Source organism: Mytilus edulis, chromosome 3 (assembly GCF_963676685.1).
Source record: "Mytilus edulis chromosome 3, xbMytEdul2.2, whole genome shotgun sequence".
NCBI lineage: Eukaryota > Metazoa > Mollusca > Bivalvia > Mytilida > Mytilidae > Mytilus > Mytilus edulis.
In genome coordinates, this window is record NC_092346.1 from 30,488,091 (window position 1) to 30,504,725 (window position 16,635).

General features: G+C 32.0%; 1 protein-coding gene across 1 annotated transcript; it reads right to left on the reverse strand.

The window, feature by feature from the left end:
• Nucleotides 1–1,678: 1,678 nt before the first annotated feature.
• LOC139514830 (uncharacterized) lies at nt 1,679–8,517 on the reverse strand. Its single transcript, XM_071304441.1, has 7 exons — nt 8,412–8,517; nt 7,201–7,311; nt 5,651–5,781; nt 5,409–5,499; nt 4,503–4,619; nt 2,806–2,942; nt 1,679–1,736 (listed from the first exon to the last, which is right to left on the reverse strand). The coding sequence occupies exons 1-7, from the start codon at nt 8,467–8,469 to the stop codon at nt 1,719–1,721; spliced, it is 663 nt and encodes a 220-aa protein (XP_071160542.1). The 5' UTR covers nt 8,470–8,517; the 3' UTR covers nt 1,679–1,718.
• Nucleotides 8,518–16,635: the final 8,118 nt, after the last annotated feature.

The following is a 16,635-nucleotide window of genomic DNA, read 5'->3' on the forward strand; positions in this document are numbered from 1 at the left end:
ATGGTCATCGTCATTATACATCACCTTCTCTGCATGATGTCTCTATTTATGACTTGCTGCCATTTATACAAACACGTTTAGCAGGATCTCGATATTGACGACTTCAAGTCTAAACCTCTTGATTGCACTGGTGCTTGTTCCCAATTCACATATAATCCGGCTGGCCACATTATTACCGGTGACCTCAACATTGTTAATAACACTTCTCTACGAAATGTGTTATCCAAAGGTCCGAAATATCGTGAGCCTAAATCCATCAATTGGAAATACAACTTTAAAATTTTGATGGATTCTGTCGAGGATTATGCAAGGCAATGTGCTAAGCGCGAGAAGAAAGACGTAGACACTCTTTCAGAATGGATTAAGGCAGTGAGGTCGTTGATACAAATCAGAATTAAGAAACTGAATGGGTCTATCAATCTTGTACATACAAAATCGAAAGATCTTTCGGGTCATCAATTTTCTGAGTGTTCCAAACGTCCTTAGCATGTTACAATTTCCTAAAGTATGTCTATGTTTTCATAAACAAGTTATCGAGCATATCTTTCTGCTCTTGTCACATGTACAATCAGTAGAGAACTAGTTTATTTTTGTGAATGTAAATAAAGGCAACAGTAGTATACCGCTGTTCAAAACTCATAAATCCATGGACAAAAAACAAAATCGGGGTAACAAACTAAAACTGAAGGAAACGCATTAAATATAAGAGGATAACAACGACACAACATTAAAATGTAACACACACAGAAACGGACTAAGCATTAGACAATATCCTATGAGAATAACAAATATAACATCATGAATTTGGGATAGATAAGTACCGTGACACGTCTTATAGTAATGTGAATTCACACTACTTAAAACATTTGAAAGTATGTCTGTGTAGGTTAAAAAGTGAATAATGACTATTGCTATGAAGTATGTATCTTTTTCTTGAAATGTAGTTCTTGACTTGGGTCAGGCATATACCGAATATGGAGGATGGGCATCGGGAGGTTAAACAAACTTTAAAAATCAGTTGAAAAGAGATTTACCCGTCAGAATAATACATAGTAGAAATACATCTAACAAAAACACAAGAATGGACATTTTTTCAAAGAATATTCACAACAGAAGAGAATAACGGCATGTCAATAATCCTCAATTTAAAAAAAAAATTCCTTTGCTAATACTTGTGTTATCTGTCTATTTTGTAAACAAAGCAATTAGTATTAAAATATCATTCAGGTTAAGACATAAATTATATCCGTATAAATGAAAATCTCTGCACTAACACAATTAACCACAATAAATGCTAACGAGACCGGCATAAGGTACCGGTATTTGATGTATTTCTGAACAAATGTAAATATGTTAATATGTTTTAAGGAAGAATGAACGTCGCAGGGTAGCAATAAATATACACTAAGTACAGGTCTTAAAGTACAATTAGGCATTATCTTGATGTTAAATACCAAATGTAGCTGTGGAGTCCAATCTGTTCAACTGTCCATGATATAACCCTTATTCAACGTATAAGGTCCATTTAATCAAGAATATACTGAACTTGATATTTAGAATCGTGACACTGAAATAACTCTTTTTTATTCATTAACTTATCAAACTATAGAGATTCCATTTGAATTAGTACGAATTATAAAACTTGAAATGAAACTATTTTGTATAATTTTATTCATTAGGAGATGTCCAACAGGAAATTCTTCAATGAACTTGCATGACTATTCACATATTTGGGCCTGAAATAAAGGACAAAATTGTAATATACATAAAACTTGTCAATTAAAACTAATATTTTGATATTTATATCTACATATATGATGCCGCAAACGTTCGACTAATTAAACATTGTGATTGAATACAAATTGAACTTTGACTGTGTTCACATACTGATACATGTATATGAAATTTGTGCATATAAATTTATATATTATGCAGGGTTTTATTAATGAAATTAACATTGTCCATAGTTTTAGGATTTGGATTTTCTTTGATATTTTCATCGAAAACAAAATGAACAACTTTTTTTTGCAGGGTCATAAAACGTAACAACCAGAAATAGTACACATTCCAAACGTAAAAGAGAAAAGTTTAAGCATACGGATTTGTATATTTGTAAATTGTATGGGATATTTTTCTGTATTGAGTTTTGTGTATTGTTGTTTGTCTTTTGGTTTTTTTTTGTTTTTATTTTGTCATGACATTGCACAAATTCTTTAACAATTATCTATTGAAAATAATAGACACAGCTCAATAACAGTATTACCTTGCACGAAAAAGTAGATAGAACCTAGACAAGTAGATTACCATTAGGGGTACACAGTTTAGAACCGCACTTCGCAACTGAATAGGTTTTACGATAATTTTGCAAGTACAGGTCAATTCTTATATTATGCACATGCAATATACGTTGGTTGAAGAGTTTTTAAAATTAAGTTACACATTGAACCACCTGGTATTAGGTTGATAGAACAGTCTGTGTGTCGTAATGTTTTTAACCGACATGATGAAGACATGCACACCATTATCGTAGAACATTTAAAAAGTTAAAAAAAAACAAAAATACTGAACTCATAGGAAAATTCAAAACAGAAAGTCCCTAATCAAATGGCAAAATCAAATGATAAACACATCAAAGGAATGGACAACTATCATTTTCCTGACTTAGTACATACATTTTCAAATGTAAAACATGGTGGATTGAACATGGTTTTATAGCGCTAAACTTCTCACTTGTATGACAGTCGCATCAAATAAGACATGTCTACATTAAACAAAGTTTATAAAATATTTTTACTCAAAACTTACAATTGGAAACTCGCAAATATATGCTTCTTCTTCACCAGTACAAAAATCGGGGTCCCATTGAAAAAGTTGCTTACCCACATCCCACTCAAGTTCAAAACAACCTTTACTAATATTATTAGTACTGTCTGATGTGACCACTATCAAAATAAATGATAAAATACATTGAATCTCAAAAGTCACATTTTAAGTTTTTCAAAATTAGCATAGAAAAAGTAACATTCTGATACATCTTTTGAATTTATTTATTTAGGTATTGAATAACAATACATGCGTTTCAACCTACATTTTACGTCTTAAATATAATGAAACGAAGAACGCTATCGATATATGAATATTGATAAAGGTAGACAAAACCGTAGAATTTATACTATGTTTCAGCGTCTTTATATAATTACTGGGGTCTGTAATTCGAAGAAAAAAGTTGGTAAATAAAGTAAATTAAGAATAATAAGACGAACATAAGGTGTCAAATGGGGAATACGACTTTTTATATATGTACGCAGTATGTTTTTCCGTATATAGTTTATATAAACGAGGAAAATTTCGAAAACTTTGCTCGTATTAGTATTTTCATGGTCACATAAATTTGACAGGTCACTAAATAATGCATATATGCACTAATTTGCATGTTAATGTAACCACAATCTATCTGTCAGTAAACTGTTAATTCTGTTAAAGTAAATTCTTAGCCTCCTGAAAACAAAAACTTTATATTGATAAACTGATAGGATTCTGCTGTAATGATGAACAGACGGATAGATGATCAGTCAGTAAAATAAATCTATTCTATCGTTAGCGATGCATCAAAATGAATATAAGATTTTGAATGACCATTTATAGTACAATGATGATGATTGAAACAACGTCATACCATTGTCAGTCGTTTTCTACTTTTGAGATAATATATTCCTTTGATATAAAAGAGGGACCAAAGATACCAAAATGGACAGTCAAACTCATAAATCTAAAACAAACTGACAACGCCATGGCTAAAAATGAAAAAGACAAACAGAAAAACAATAGTACACATGACACAACATAGAAAACTAAAGAATAAACAACACGAACCCCACTATATCTTTCACTCTTTTTCCAATCCCATTGATTTTCATTTTTCAATAATCATTTCATTTTTACACTAGAATATGATTAGTATTTTTTTTAAAGAAACACATCTTTAAGCTGAAGTTTATTCGGTAGGTACATTAAAAAATACATAGTTTCACAGTAAATATTTTTGTAACAAATAATTACAAATTGTTTTCATAAGCAGTGTTAAGGGGGTACAGAACACCTAGGGAGTAAACTCTTAAAAATCAACTGAACGTTTTAATCATTTACTAAAATTAAGAAGAAATCAAGCTTTTCAATGATCAAAATTATTGTTTGTTAAACTGCTATATATCCAACCAAAATATTATTGTAAATTGTGTGGTTTAAATTTCTCGAAATTTTTATATTTCTGTAAACAGGTTAAAGTTAAAGTCAATTAAGGAATGACTGTAATATTTTTTCTGTCTATGAAGAAATGACATAAAAAATTTGGTGCACACTGAATAACGCGTGTAGCGGGTTATTTAACAGTGTGCACCACATTTTTTATGTTATTTCTTAATAAAAATTAAATGAGCAAATTCTATATTGGTCAAAGTATTGGGTATCCACTTAAATTTATCTAAAATGTTCAATATACATACGTGTACCAAATGGTAGATTAATATTGTCGAATGGTTCATTTGTTCCCGCATACACATAGCTGTTTTCGTCAGCCAGATTATTTGCTCCTGTCAAGATGTCAAACTCCGATAATATATCTGCAAATGATAAAAAAAAAAAAAAAAAAAAAAGACTGACAACTTACAATTAATTCTCATAAAAAAAGGATTATTTACTGTATCAGAAATAAGCATGAAACCAATCCGACTGACAGATGGGTAAGAGAAAAAGTGGTTTAAAGGTCAACGAAACATCAATCTAACAACACAATTATTCAAAAAGCATATAAAAAACTATTGACTAATACAATTACTAAAACAAGAACTATCTTTAAAAAAAATATCCGACGTATTTAAATTTGAGTATATGTTTAAAACTATTATTTCGATAACCTTCAGAAGCACAAATATACCATTTAAATAACGTTTTCTCTGTTTGTGTTCAGTATTCTCGGTCCTCGTATCTTTCTGTTAACATTCACCAAAACCCCGCGGAAATCTCACATGCGTAGGTGCGTTCTAAAAGTCATGTACGTTCGTACAACAAAGTAAACATTAAAAATTGTCCCGAATAAACAGCTGTCACGGATGCAAAGAGCTATTGGAGAAACAATTATTTTAATAAAAATATAAATCTTTGTAAGATTTTGTTCAAATATTTATAGTTTTTCACTTGCTTTCAATCACGATATAATTAACGAGACGTTTTTTCAAACACAACCAAATCACCCGCCATGACAGCATTTTATCCAATCACAGAAAGGATTTTTGAGCATGCGTATTCTGGTGCCATAGTTAAGCGTCCTTAAGTTCAAAGGGCTCAAACCGAAACTATACCGACTACGTCGGGAAAATGACTTCGAGATAGAAAATGTGACAACTGCTTACCATATATATCAAATTTGACTAAAACTGCTTCAGCCTCTTCTCTTGAATCTGGAATCCACAAGTAAGCACCAGGAGTACTGGTGCATATCGCCTAGACAGGAAAAAAAAATAAAAGTATGGTATTCATTCGACTAGACTGAAAAAAAAAGTATAGTATACATATATGTTTTCATTTGTTAAAGAATATTTTAACTAAAAAGTTTGTGACTTAAAAATACTAATATGTTGTATGACGAACTCACATTTGCTACAGGCCAATCTGTACTATTTTCTCTATTGCTGCCTCCAAAAAGGTAACAATTAGGACTTATACTTTGATTAGTCAGTTTGGTATATCCCTCTGGACATGTGGTTGGAAGTGTTTTGCAAGGGGCTATAAACAAAATAAAAGAAAGAATTCTAGTTAGTTTCGTGTATCCATCTGGACTTGTGGTTGTGAGAGTTTTGCAAGGGGCTATAAATAAAGAATAATAACGAAATTGATACTATTTCCTGTTGATTTTTGCATGTTTATTGTTATCTTTAAATCTATATACGCTTGCCTAAAATCGATAACAGAAACTATATAAGTGCACAGATAAAATCGAAAATCTTGGACTCACGATATTTGAAATTGTTTTTTCAGTTGTAAGGTAAGATCGAGTACAAAAGTTCATTTAGCTAATCACAGAACGTATTCAAGTTTATAAACAAAATAAAGCAAGTTAAATTTGTACTAACAATTCAACATATACGTCCTATTATACGATACTCGTCTCGTACTTACTACAAACATTCAAGATCATCCAATAAAACTGAAAATGAAAATTGGGAATGTGTCAAAGAGACAACAACACGACCAAAGAGTAGACAACAGCCGAAGGCTACCAATGGATCTTCAATGCAGCGATCATCCAATGTTGATTTTCATACTTTATTTAGAAATTGCACCCTTGTTGTTTAACATAATGAATTTAAGTACTAAAAACGAACAAGAAACACAAGAATAAATATTAAACCAAAACCATTAGCATGATAATGTAACTTAAAATGTATAGAAACCTAATATTGAAAAAAAAATCGTCCATCCAAAATCAAATTCCAACAACGTCCATGTTTAGACAATTAGACCATGCATAATTAATTCAAGTCAATAGAGAACTAATCTACTTGTCACATTAAGAATGCATGTGTTGGTGCGCTTATCATACCCTAATCGTAATTCGAAGTATCTTTAAACAGGAATTAAATGTTTGACAGGTTTCAAAAGCTCCCTCTTTACAACTCAGTACCAAAATGTTGATCAAACTTGAGACTTCTGTTTCAAATAACTCGAGAATATTTCGACGAATTTTAAGTTAATTCAACATTATATTGAAGTAAACAAAAGCATGACAAAAGATAGAAGGTGTATCCTTAAAAGTACCTCGTACGATACAACTAACCACTGCTGAGCTGCGGATTGTTGATGAAATAATTCAATCCATAGTATTGGGAAAGAAATGTGGCGAAAATGTCTGTTCGACTACTGGATGTAAGGATTGACGGAGGTTAATAAATGCAATGTTTTATGGTATAAAGTCATAACAGTAGAATAGAATTACCAATTCTTTAGGAAGAATATCACAATATAAGAGAAAAAGTAACACATTACATCAATAACAGTATAATCTTCTATAAATATCGGTGCAATAAGTCTTAACAGCAAGGCTCAAAGTGTTGAAAATAACAGAATTGTCATCAGTAACTACATTTTCATTTTCAACTACATAACAGAACAAATCAAATTAATTAAGAACTGTAACAACTTTACCTTTACACTTTTTGCACGTATTTTCCTGGTCATAGTACCCATATCTCTCACCGCTTAATTTGTAGATGTACTTTGCCTTGCTTTTGTATCTGCCCTTGCCTTGGGGTTTACCTATACAAAATTGTATGCTCAAAATAAACATATAAGCAAAATTAAGAAGATATTGAAAGTGATGTCATTCCTGACAATCAGTTACCTTTTTTAATTGGTACATTCTGAACTTAAATCAAACATATTGAACATAACGGTAATTATTATTTTTTGATCCTATACAAGGAAGTCAATTCGTTACTTTCGACAGGTAAATAAACTGATCATAGATTTCAGGCTTGTAAAATTTGAACACCAGACGTTCTTTTTATTTTCAAAAGACTCACCATTGTCGCTTGAAACAAGCAAAAAAAAATTATAAAAAGGTCAAATAAGGCACGAAACTGAAGAGCATCGCGAACACAAACACCGAAAGTATTTTTCCAGAAACAACTTCGGTAATCTAATTGTTAGGGTAGAAAATCCTGAGAATGTCCCAAAATTATTGACTTAAAAATACTATTCCGCTAATATAGATATTAGAAACAAACAAAAAACGTAATGCCGTAGCTTATGCTTTAAAAGAAAAATTTAAAAATCTATTCTAATCAAATTTGCCAAATGTAAATGATGTCATGTTATTTCTTAAGTTGTTATTACTGGTATTGTCGACAGTTATTTTACTTCAACTTTCAAGGTTGTGAAGAATAAAATAAAAAAAAAACCTAGACCAGGGAAAAATATTATATTATCAAAAGGAAAACAAATATATTGAATTTGAAATAAAACACAAGTGTGTTTTATTTTAATCAATTCCTCAAAATTCAATAAACGTGTCCCCATTTTTGATTTCTTGTCTCATACAAATTAAGAAAATTTACAAAAATGATTAGATAATTAAGTTAAATCTGATATCTGTCTTATCATGATTCAATTGACCTCGGATATTTCATAAATTGTCCGATCCATATTCCGTCATGAATTGTCTGATCCTTATCAAAGTGTCTTTTCAGTTTCCTTTCTAAATTTTATTTTCAATAGACTGGTGCTTTAACAATATGTCAAGTTGACTGAATAGAAACTATATCGGTCATATTTATCTTTAATCTTAAAAGTAATATTTTCATCAAAAACATCATCTTTACAACTCATGATTTTCTTCCTTTAAATGAAACACTTACCTTCAGAATGTAGAAAAACTATTAAGCAGAGCAATGCGGCTACGACTTGAATCTTCATTTGACTCCAATTTTCTTGTATATCTTTGAACGTTGATATCTGCAAAGTTAAGTCTGTTACAGGCTCTAAAATTTAAGTTTATATAGCTCATAATAAAGTTGTAGAAATATGAAAATATCAGGCGTATCCAATCAAATGTTGACAAATGTTAACACTCGAAATTAACTTTGTGATAAGTTTTTTTTTATGTTATACATCAGAAAAAAAATATCAAATGTTTGGTTTTGTTCAGCTTCACTACTATCACAGTGTAATGCGTCATGTGTGACAGATGTTGCAGATTCCCCTTGGTTGTTATTGTGGAGCGTTTGGATTTGTCAAGTTTTATGACCTCATCCTCTTTGAATTTGACTGGCAGTTAAGTATCTTTCTTGGTCCATCTTTAATCTTTGCTTTTTTTGTTCATTGTTACGAATTTCAGGTATTGAAGATGATGTGTTTTGATTCTTCTTTATAATTTAGCGCATTTTTCGCAATTATATTTACTTGATTTTAAGTAAATATAACAAATTTGAAATGTGTGCTACTTCTTGCAATTTATTCTAATGCAAGCTAGCATAGAAGCAGCTAAGGAAAATATAACCAATCGCGATATATAGAGAATAATACATGGCAAAATCCGTATCATATGCCGTATCATCCCGAGATACTAATATCAGCCAGATAGGGATGATATTGGTCGAGGGTGATCATGACGGCATGTGATACAGACTTTGCCATGTTTTATACGCTTTATCATATATTTCAACAGGAGAGTATATATATGAACTGCATGCTTTTTTATCATTAGCACCTTGGTTACCTTCAGTTTTACTTTTGTCTTGTTTTAAAAGCTTTAAAAGAACTGTCTGCTCAATTATTCATCCGAAGTACCTGGGTAACCTTACAATTTGCGTGCTGTTGTTTTTAAAATATTTTGTTTATTGTATTTTTGTGTGTTTTTTTAATGGTATTTCATTGAGTTCTCTTTTATAGTTGCATTTCGTGTGTCAGAAATATGAAAACTCGACGTTCGTGACCTCACGTTCCAAACAATGATGTCATTCAATAAATTGCGTCACACCCAAATGACCGTTCCTTATAGACCCGTTTTGAGGAAAAACAATTCTGAAGAAGCTTGCATAAATTAAAACGGAGTTTATGTAAAAAAACAAAACATGAGAAGGGGTGTGATTAAGGGTATGATCACCATTATGATGAACGGAAAAGGCATATTTGCATTAAAATATCAACCTTAACCAAACTGATAATGTATGAATCTATATAAAATCAAAATGAAGTAATTGAGTGTAAAGTTTTGTACTAATCAATTATTGATTTAATTTTTTTGTTTTTATGCAATGAAGATCTAAAGTTAACAGCTTGCATTTGTAGGTGGTGGTCGTTTGATAAAATCAAAATGAAGTAATTGAGTGTGAAATTTTGTACTAATCAATTATTGATTTGATTTTTTTGTTTTTCTGCAATGAAGATCTAAAGTTAACAGCTTGCATTTGTAGGTGGTGGTCGTTTGATACAATCAAAATGAAGTAATTGAGTGTAAAGTTTTGTACTAATCAATTATTAATTTGATTTTTTTGTTTTACTGCAATGAAGATCTAAAGTTAACAGCTTGCATTTGTAGGTGGTGGTCGTTTGATCTATTAAATTCTTAAGATAACATAATACCTGTAAAGTTTTTCACAATGAAGATCTAAAATACACAGTGTATTTCTGTAGATTGTTTGATCTCTCAAATTATATACAAAGCAGTTAACACTTCAATTGTTCAGATTTCCGTACAAGCCATACTGAATATAATCCAGTATATCATATGTTGGGGTGAGCAATAATAAATCAGTCCACTATTTTGTGGATAGACCTATTGTATTTGTTCGGATTATTTTCTTTCTTCTCCCGCCAAATATCAAAACTTGTTTTGTGGTTTCACAAGATGTCGCTTTCTTTTTTTGCATATGATATCGAAAAGATATTGCGCTTTTAGACTGGTCCTGTTTAGTCGAAGACTTTTTATTGTAAGAGGTATCCCCCCAAACACTGTTTTCTTTGTGGTGAGATCTCCCCCGTAGCTGTAAAAAAAAGCGACAAATTTAGTTTACTAATTACATAAGTGATATATCAATGTATCACATCAATGGTAAGTAATATAGGGCTAAAATACGTGTATTGGACGTCCTGAGGTCATTATATGTTGATATTATTTGGTTACATATTTGGTTTTCGTTCATTTTTTTATATTTGTCATTTCGAGCCCTTTTATAGCTGACTTTTTGATATGGGATTTGCTCATTGTTGGAGGCCTTATGGTTACCTTTAGTTGTTAATTGCTCTGTCATTTTGTCTCTTGTAGAGAGTTGTCTCATTGTTAATCATACCACATCTTCTTTTATTTATTGACTACACCATTGTACAAAAAAAAGGATGGCAAAAGACAAAAGAACGACCTAGAAAATAGAAGACTGAACAACAAAAATCCCACAAGAAACCTTCTTTTTCAATGATTTTAAATTTCTTATTTGATTTCTGTCCTTTAAACTGTTTCGTTTTGAACGCCACTGATTTGTCTATTGTAGACACAACTCACACCTGGCAAACTAAATCAAAGCCTGGTTTCGGAAAGTTCGATGCCAATGATGAATTGTCTTTTGTTGTAATGGTATCATGAGCGAGTGCAAAATCATATGCCCAGAATCTGTAAAAATAAATCCGGTAATTGAATATTACTTTTCACCATTTTCGCATCAATTTTTAAAAGAAACATATGATTGCTTTTCCGAACATAAAATTTCATCTCAAAACATACAAGTTGTATTGGGAAAGGGCATATCATATCTTTCATTCAAAGGGCCCTCGTCATACCATGTAGTCACCGCAATATCGAACACCAATTATTTGTTTACATTTCATATTTTACAATATTTTCAATATCCATTACAACGAGAACATGTTAATGTAATATGATTTGTAATATCTTTCAGTTTTTCTGGTGTGTTTTGTACATATGTCCGTGTAACCTTTTGTGTTTGTTTGGTACATATGACGTGGCTTTGTACTTAACATCCCGCCACTATGTTAGTGTTCTATTATAATGACATTATGTTATTGCTCTATTATAATATTGAAAATACTTTGAACGACAATATTCTAACGTCAAACATGCGACTCTCAACTAGAGTCGGGTTGTTGTCGCTTTGACACATTTCTCATTTCCATTCTCAATTTTATTGATGCGAACCTTGCAGTCACGGTACTTCACATATTTGGGTTGATTTTAAATACATATAGGCCTATAAGCAGTAAGCAATGCATGTGGTTGTTTAATTTTACATATCTTTTTCTGTGCTTCTTTGTTCAATGTTTGTTTGTTTTTGTTCGGATTGAGATTGTGATACGGTGACGATTGCTGAATCCCTAATTTGACAACTTTCCCTTTTATGTTTGTTTTGTTCACGCATCGTTATAAATAAAATGGAATTGATGCGACTGTCATACAAGTGAGAGGTTTAGCGCTAAAAAACCAGATTCAATCCACCATTTTCTTTGAGTTTTTGATTTTTTTGCAAATTGATTAGGACATATATCTAGAAATTGGCTAGGAGTGTCGATTGAAAACAAAATTTTACGACAAAAAGATGATTTCAGGTTCCCAATTGGGACCTTTTCATTTTTAAACCAAGTTGAAATCATCACTTCGTAAATTTTAAGGACGCCATCACGAGTTGGTTGACTGTTACGGAATATCCGTTATACAGATGATATTGGATACTTTCCTTGTGTCTTAACTACAATCCCGTTTAGTCCAGCAGCTATGTCCAATATTTTGGGATAATTGATCACTTTATGGTAAAAGCATGAAACTTTGCACAGTGTTAGTTATGATGCTTATAAACATTTTTGAATATGGAGCCATAAAAAAAATTCCATAAGGGCCGCCAACAGTCATGAAGTCCAAAAATATAGTATAATTTAACATTTGACAATAAAAGCACAACACTTTGCATATGGCCAGTTATGATGATTATTATTCTTTTTTGAATATGTAACAATAAAAAAAATCCATAATGGCCGCCAATTTCAAAATGGCCGCCAAAAGTCATGAGGCAGAGTCCAAAAATATGGTATAATTTATCATTTGAAAATAAAAGCACAATACTTTGCTAATTGCAAGTTATGGTGCTTATTGATCTTTAATGAATATGGAATAATAAAAAATAATTCCATAATGGCCGACAAATTCAAAATGGCCGCAACAAGTCTTACTATCAGAAACTATATCGTGTAACTTTTTCGATTCAAGCGTCACTGATACGTCATTTGTAAACGAAACACACGTCTGGTATACAGAAGTTATCCACAAGGAATATATAAACTAATTTGCGATCATAGTTCATACAACATGGCTACTGAAAAGACATTCAGGGTATCAAGTGTAAAATATGACAAACCGACTAAATCAAATAATATTGATTCGGCAATTTGCTTCCTATGCTAAGAAGTTAAAGATGAAAAACTTATATGCCCATTTGACTCTAAACATCTCAATGTTGGTGCTGGTTATCAATCTTTAGCTGACAATATTAAGAAGTTTCATGAATTACGATTGATACCTGAAGGCATCAATGTGTGCATCGGAAAATTACACGAGGGATCTGGAATAGCACAGTCTTTCATTGACCAAAAGGCATGTTGGCACAAATCTTGCAACTTTAAACTATACAGGACAAATTTGGATAGAGCCGAAAACCGAACCTCACATGAGAGAATAGATGATAAAGCAACCACATCTAAAGAGAAAACTAAACATAGCTTTTCCGTTTAGTCAACCAGTAACCCGTCTGTGTGCCTTTTCTATAAGGAAAATGGCCAAGAAGCCCTTCGAGAGTCCTCAACGTTTGGAAAAGATACACGTGTGAGAGAATGTGCAGTACAATTAAATGACACGTTGTTACTTGCAAAGTTAAGTGCCAGTGATCTAATTGCACACGAAGCAAAGTACCACTCTAAATGTTTAGTTTCCTTTTATAATGGTGCATCTCGAATTGAAATAAAAATTGATAATGTTAAATCTAAGAAGGAAAGTCAAATCCATTGTATTGCGTTTTTAAAACTAGTCTCATATATAAATGAAACAAGGAATGAAACAAGGTCAGCCGATGAGACAGTAAGTGTTTACAAGTTGTCAGATTTATGTAAACTTTATATGGAAAGAATAACATGTCTAGGTGCAGATGTTTCATCTCGAGTTAATAGTATACGACTTAAACACAGAATTGTAATGTCCCTAACTAAGATGCTTATAAACAAGGTCTTGAAAACTTTCTTGCTTTCAAAATTGACATTGGTCCTGCATTGAAGAGCGTCTGATTAGAAGACTTTCACAATGAGTTTGTCAACATATCAAACGCAGCTACGTTTGTTCGTAAAGATATGTTCGCATCAATTCAGAATTTAAGGAACCTTCCTAAAGGAATATCAGTCATTGCTTACTTTGGTCAGTATGCTTCAGTTTTGACCCGACATTTAGGATCGTTCATATTCTCAGTCGACATCAACAATATCACATCTTCTGATGTATAGTTGTACAAAGAAACTATTCAACCGTCATATGAAAGATCATGAACCTCCAGTGTGTGCTTATTTGGGAATCATGATCCATGTAAGACTAGAAAACGTGATCTAGTAGATACTTTTTTCAAACTTGGAATGTCTGTCTCCTACGACCGAGTGTTAGAAATTTCTACTTCCATGGCCAATGATGCTTGTCATCGTTATGTCCAGGAAGGTAGTGTTTGCCCTACCAATTTACTACAAAATGTATTTGCTTCATCTGCTGTAGACAACATTGATCGCAATCCAAGCAGTATCTCGTTAAAAGATTTTATTCCATGGTAAAGGTATATCTTTATTCCAACATATTTCAGAGGAGGTTTAAGGCGTTGTTCAAACATTTCACCAATCTGAAACTGCCAGTCAAAGAGAGTGTCATTTTTACCAGAGAGTTATTCAAATCTTCCACCAGCTGTACTCAGATTCAGCGAACCAGCTGATATCCTATAAGTTGAAGGAGAACTTTCAATTGATATGTCCTCATTCCAAACTGCATTAAAAGGGGAATTCAAATGGCTGAAAAGCTGTGGATAGGTTTTGACACTGGAAAGAACTTCCTATATATTTCAATTCATGGATTGTGCGCTGCTATAAGACCATTGAAGTTGAAAGTCTTTCCACTGTTCCACTTATTTACCGGTTGTGACACAGTCTCAGCTTTTTTCTGGTAAAGGTAAGAAATCAGCTTGGGACACATGGTCCGTATATGAGAAGTTGTCAGAAGCATTTCTGCAGGTTATTGAGAATCCAAATGAATTGGAAATTTTAAAAATGTTAAAAGTAATAGAATGGTATGTTGTGCTTTTGTATGATCGGTCTAGTACAGCTAATATGGTGAATGAGTTAAGAAAACAGTTAATGTCGCAGAAGACAAGAATAATTGACAATATTCCTCCAAAACGAGATGCATTTCTTCATTGACCATACGAAACGTGAAGCTTACCAAGGTAGTGTTATTTTGGGCAATTGTTTAGTTGCAAATCAAAGTATGATATCACCAGATTTATTTGGTTGACAAAAACTTGATGGTACTTGGGTGTCATTCTGGTCTGTGATTGCTGAAACTTAAATGTCATGCCAAGAGCTCATCAACTGTCAATGTAAGAAAAGATGTCGAAGAGCAAGTAAATTCTTTAAAACACAATTAAAATGCACAGCATTATGCCACTGTTCACCGGAATGTGAAAGAGAAACTGATTGAGACTGTGCTTTCATTTGATTTTCCTGCATTTGTATCATATTTTAGTTATAATTTAATCTGTTGTTATGTTAAATAGTTACTTGTGAGTTTTTTTTTTATTTCTTATCTCATTTCTAAAAAAGAAATACTCTTTGCACTGATTCAATACTGCATATATAGTTTTTTTTCCATTTCAGGAAAATTGTGAAATTTTCTAAGGTCGTTACCTGTAACTGTGAAAAATAAGAACTCGTCAAAGACGCCATTTTGAGGTGTATCGGCCATTTTTATTTCATAGTTAATATCACCTGTTGCTATAAAACTGTGCAATCTCATTGGTTTAATTTATCTGGTTACCTGTTTATGTATACAATGTACTAGTTACCAGTTACCAGAAAAATGTGACCAATGGGAAGGCACAGTTATATTCACTTCCTAAGTTAACCGGATGTTAAGTCCTTACAAATTCATTGGTCTGGAAAATGGTCAATAATTATCATCTCAAGTGTGTTTTTCTGTTTGAGGGGTATTCTCAAGGTACGTGAGAATTGTTTCATTGTAAAGATAAGTCAATTACCGAAAAACTGGTGTACTTTTATTCGTGAAAAAGTCAAGGGAAATTAAAAAAAAATTTGGTTGAAGCGAACAGATTGAAAATTTCCGTTAGCTACCTTGTGTTTTATTTTTGTACTGGTATGGATAGTAAACCCCACATTGACAGAAACAAGTGCCTGTGGTGCTTGTTTTAAAATAAATGATCCAATTTTTTTTTAATAATTTTTATACCATATTTAAAAACCTTAAAACGTCAAATTTTGACATGTTGAACGGCGCCATCTTGAATATCGCCGCCATTTTGAAATATTATCTTTGCACCCAGGCATTAATGATACATTGTAGGCCTTTGTCGATATAAACTGATCAGTTTCACGGATTTGGTAACTTTCTATCACACCATGATGGAGTATACATACAAATACTGTCAAACTTAGACATGTTGATGCGCCATTTTGAATTTGGACGCCATTTTGATAATTTTTGTATTATAAGGTTTGAAAAAAATAATAATTGACATATCTTAGTTGTATTTATCTTAAGTTTGTGACATCTTCTGAACTTATTAAAATTGAAGACTTCATGAAGTGAATTGTGTTATACTTATGTCGGCCATCTTGAATGTGGCGGCCATATTGGATTTTTTTTTTCATGGCTCCATATCTGAATTTTGCCTATACCCCTTAATCTTTCACTATGCCAAGTTTCATGCTTTTACCATAAAGTGATCAATTATTCTGATATCCGCTGGGCTAGTTCCCTTTTCACGAATGTGACATGCCGAATTAGACTATTTACCGGCTTTGTAATAACATGAGCAATAC

Bases quoted from the DNA above. Each gene is read 5' to 3' on its own strand.
- LOC139514830 (XM_071304441.1), bottom strand. From the start codon at position 8,469: ATGAAGATTCAAGTCGTAGCCGCATTGCTCTGCTTAATAGTTTTTCTA. The intron at 5,500-5,650 runs GTGAGTTCGTCA...TTTCCTGTCTAG, and splicing joins CAGATTGGCCTGTAGCAAAT to GCGATATGCACCAGTACTCC. The intron at 4,620-5,408 runs GTAAGCAGTTGT...TATCATTTGCAG, and splicing joins AGTCAAATTTGATATATATG to ATATATTATCGGAGTTTGAC.